At 36.3% G+C, this 4,187-nt stretch overlaps 1 protein-coding gene across 1 annotated transcript; it reads left to right on the plus strand.

The window, feature by feature from the left end:
- The first annotated feature begins 2,806 nt into the window (after positions 1-2,806).
- Positions 2,807-3,745, plus strand: LOC142450964 (olfactory receptor 6C1). Its single transcript, XM_075552898.1, has one exon. It carries the CDS (start codon positions 2,807-2,809, stop codon positions 3,743-3,745), a length of 939 nt encoding a protein of 312 aa, XP_075409013.1.
- Positions 3,746-4,187: the final 442 nt, after the last annotated feature.

Raw genomic sequence — 4,187 nt, forward strand, 5'->3', positions numbered from 1 at the left:
GATGAGGACTTACATTTCAGATCATCAGTTTTGTATTATACAACTTACGCTAATCATCAAACCCCAATAGTTGGCCCTACCCACCCCTGTTTTGATTTCTCTTCTCCATCTTGTGACATTCTATTTCCCTTTCCTCCAATCGAATACCCATCTATTCTCTAGCCTATAGCTTCATCTTTTCTCGATTACTCCCCCCATCTTATAATCATCGTCGGTTTCGTTTGGTATAAAAATCTTTGTATTGATTTGTTTTTCTTCATTACAGTGCTCTCACAACATCCATCCTTTTGTGATTAATTTCACTCAACACAACGGTCTCCAGATCCATATGTGCTATGAGTTTTGGGTATCATCATGATTTTAAAATGATTACTATTTTTCAATTGTGTATGTGTACCAAATTTTCTTTATCCTTATTCTACTGATGGATATTGAGGCTGTTTCCATCTTCTTGCTATTGTAAACAGTGATGCAATGGGCATTAGTGTACCTATCTGTTTGGTCTTTTTAATTTTTCAGTAAGAAGTTTATCTTTGGATGCACAAAAATTAGAAAAGTCTATACCCATCAGAGAAAACTCTCTTCTAGGACTAAACTTTAAACAATTTAACACCCTTATTTAGGTGACAACTTGGATTAGTTTGTTGAGTGGATGTGAGGGAGATATAATAATGAAGAGAAGGCCTGAGATTGAGCATGATCCATTGATCTGATCCACAGAGGTGGAGAGAGACAAGGAGTGGCTGGCTTATCTGATGTTTAAACAGTTTCCTGGAAATTGAGCCTATGAACAGGACCTCGCCTGAGAAGGTTAAGACTGATGAGAGCATGTGAACAGACCAGAAAGCATTGGTGTCCTGTTGTTCTAACTATGATTAGGATTGAGTAAACCAGAATCCAACCTAATAAGAATAAATTTGTTGTACATTGCTACAGTTTTGATGGATGTACATTGCTACAGTTTTTATTCGTGTCATACTCTAGATTAGACATTGCTTGCGGATGCAAATAGCAAAAGTTCCAACTGGAATGATGATTCTTTGCATCAAAGAAAATGCTCATCTTCTTAGATGATCTCTTTTACATCAAATAAAATGCTTCCCTCCTGAGAATACTGATTTGAGGGGAATGTGCAATTTAAAAATTGGATATCCAAATTAGGAATAAATAAATGCCTGAAGTGGTTGGCTAACACACATGTACAGGTGTACTTAGTCTGAAATAAGTGGAAAAAATTGAAGACCACTCCTAAATAGTTTTCTATTGTCCTGATGGATCTTAGAAAGAGAAGGTGGGAGAAGATGAAATAGGTGGTTTTTAACAGGACTGCAATAGTTTCCATCAAATTTTGTTTTGTTATGTAAATGTGTATATCTGTTTGTACATATGTAAACTGTATCTGGGTGTATGCAAGTATGACTTTATTCTTGTCTTTGGTTTGGAGATTATGTATAGATAAGAAGGTCTATCCTGGTGCCAATTTGCTAAGGGGTGAACTTATAGGTGTGTGTCAACTTTGCTGCCCCTACGAAATGATATGGGTAGAGCACAACCTCTCACTCAAGTCATAAACTGATTATATCTTCTTGTGTGGGCGGTCTTTTTTAATATCTCTAAATAAACATTGTGTAGATCTGGCTCCTGTTCTTCCTCCTCCTGGCCTTGATCCTCTATCTGAATCTTAGGGATTTGGGTCAATGATCTGTAATGCGGCCAGCTAGGAGCTGTTGGTGACTTGCAAAATTACCTGTCTTGGACTCATTAAACTCTGCCTCCAAAGCCTGGAGTCTTCCTGCTTCTTGAATCACTGGGTCAGCAGTGCATGAGTGGAGGAGGATCACCATTTCCTGCCTGCGGTGAGCATGACTGAGACTTGCCTGCTTTGTGAATGTTTGAACTGTTTGTTTTCTATAAATTTCTTTCTTGATAAAAATTTCATTAAAAACATATATGAATGTCACTGCTTTTGTTTCTGTAAAAAGACCCACTTCCCAATGGTGTTTTATTTACAGAAGAACAATATAGGGTGTTTCTATGAGTGAAAGCATGCATTCAAGAGACCACACTTTCGCTTGGCAATCTAGAGCTTATCTATTTGTACCTTATAGCTTATATAATCATTACGTTCACTATTCTTTTATATAGAAAAAATGCATTGTAGATCTACAAAGACTATAATAACCACTCTGTAGCCTGAAGCATTATGAAATATCACCAGAGATTCAGCTATAAGCAGTCCATTTTAAGTCCTGTCAATTTTACTGAACATTGTAATTTAAAACTATCTCTCCACTATCCCAAGTGTCTGAGCTTTTCATAGCAAAGGTTGTAATATTATGAACCTCCAATGAGGTAGTAGCAGTTGGAAAAGCAAAACTGGCTAGATGACAAGGACAAAGCTTCAACTGTGCAAGAAATATAAAATTATCCTTGTCTTTTTGAGAAAATTTAAACAGTCACTGACATACATGCATTCTTGTACTTTTTCCATTCTATTGATACACTTTTAGAGTTTTCTAAAATAATAAGGAAAAAAGAACAGAAAACGTTCTTGCTTTTGGAACAATGGCCCTTAGTTGGTTTGGGTTGAAAGAGAACCTAATGTCCAGTCTCTAAATTTTTATAGATATTATTTAGATTCAGAAAAATTGAGCTCAATGCCATTGAAAGTGAACTAGCATACAATTTCAGTCTCCTAACAGCTCCACACTGGGATAGACTCTCGATTTTTTTTCTTATTTTCAAGTTCATTTTTTGCACTTTCTTCTATAGGTCTTGCAGTAAAAAACAAATAAGCAACTGAAGAATGAGAAACCATACGGCAGTAACAGAGTTTATCCTCCTGGGATTGTCAGATGACCCCAAACTTCAGATTGTGATTTTTGTCTTTCTGATCATCACCTACATGCTGAGCATCACTGGGAACTTGACCATTATCACCCTTACCCTGGTTGATGCCCAGCTCCAAAGCCCCATGTACTTTTTCCTCAGGAATTTCTCCTTCTTAGAAGTTTCATTCACAACAGTTTGTATACCCAAGTTCCTAGACTCCATTGTTACAGGAGATAAAACTATTTCTTTTAATGATTGCATTACACAGTTATTCTTTTTCATTCTGTTGGGAGTTACTGAGTTTTACCTTCTGGCTGCCATGTCTTATGACCGTTACATTGCCATCTGTAAGCCCCTGCATTACGTGACCATCATGAATAGGAGGGTCTGCACACTGCTGGTCTTCGCTTCATGGCTGACTTCATTCTTAATCATATTCCCTGCTCTCATGTTGGTCATAAAACTCGACTACTGCAGATCTAATATCATTGACCATTTTACCTGTGATTATTTTCCCCTGCTGCAACTTTCTTGTTCTGACACAAAATTCCTAGAGATGATGGGTATTACCTGTGCTGTGTTTACGCTAATGTTTACATTAGCGTTAATAATTCTGTCTTACATATATATCATTGGAACAATTTTGAGAATTCCTTCTACTAGTCAGAGGACAAAGGCCTTTTCCACATGCTCTTCCCACATGATTGTCATCTCCATCTCTTATGGCAGCTGCATTTTCATGTATATTAATCCATCAGCCAAGGACAGGGTATCTTTGAGCAAGGGAGTAGCTGTGCTAAACACCTCGGTAGCTCCCATGCTGAACCCCTTTATTTACAGTCTAAGGAATCAGCAAGTCAAGCGAGCCTTCATGGACATGGCAAGAAAGACAGTATTTTTTACAAGCAACTAAAAATATGTGATATCTGAATCACAAGCACATAGAAGGATAATTTAAACTATAAGTACGACTTTTCTTGAGCTTGTTAAAATAAAAAGGGTCAACATTTTTTATATTTTAATTTTTCAATAGAACACGGAAATATTTAATGTACTTCTCTGCGTACTTTGTGTTAATAACATTTTTTCAAGTTATTTTGAAATACAATACTTTGTTTCAAGAACTTTTGAAATGCAATACTTTGTTTTGAGTTGTGTTTAGGAAATAATAATCATCAGAATGTAGGAGGCAGTCTAAAATTATTAAAGTACAGTCATTCACTATTCAAAGAATATAATTTATTGATTTTTACTTTTTTCAGAGAGAAATTTCCTGCTCCATCTTGCAATTCTCTAGGTCTGTGTGCAGGTGATGATTGGAGAAGCATACATGTGATATGTTTGAAAATACATAA

Source organism: Tenrec ecaudatus, chromosome 6 (assembly GCF_050624435.1).
Source record: "Tenrec ecaudatus isolate mTenEca1 chromosome 6, mTenEca1.hap1, whole genome shotgun sequence".
NCBI classification, from domain to species: domain Eukaryota; kingdom Metazoa; phylum Chordata; class Mammalia; order Afrosoricida; family Tenrecidae; genus Tenrec; species Tenrec ecaudatus.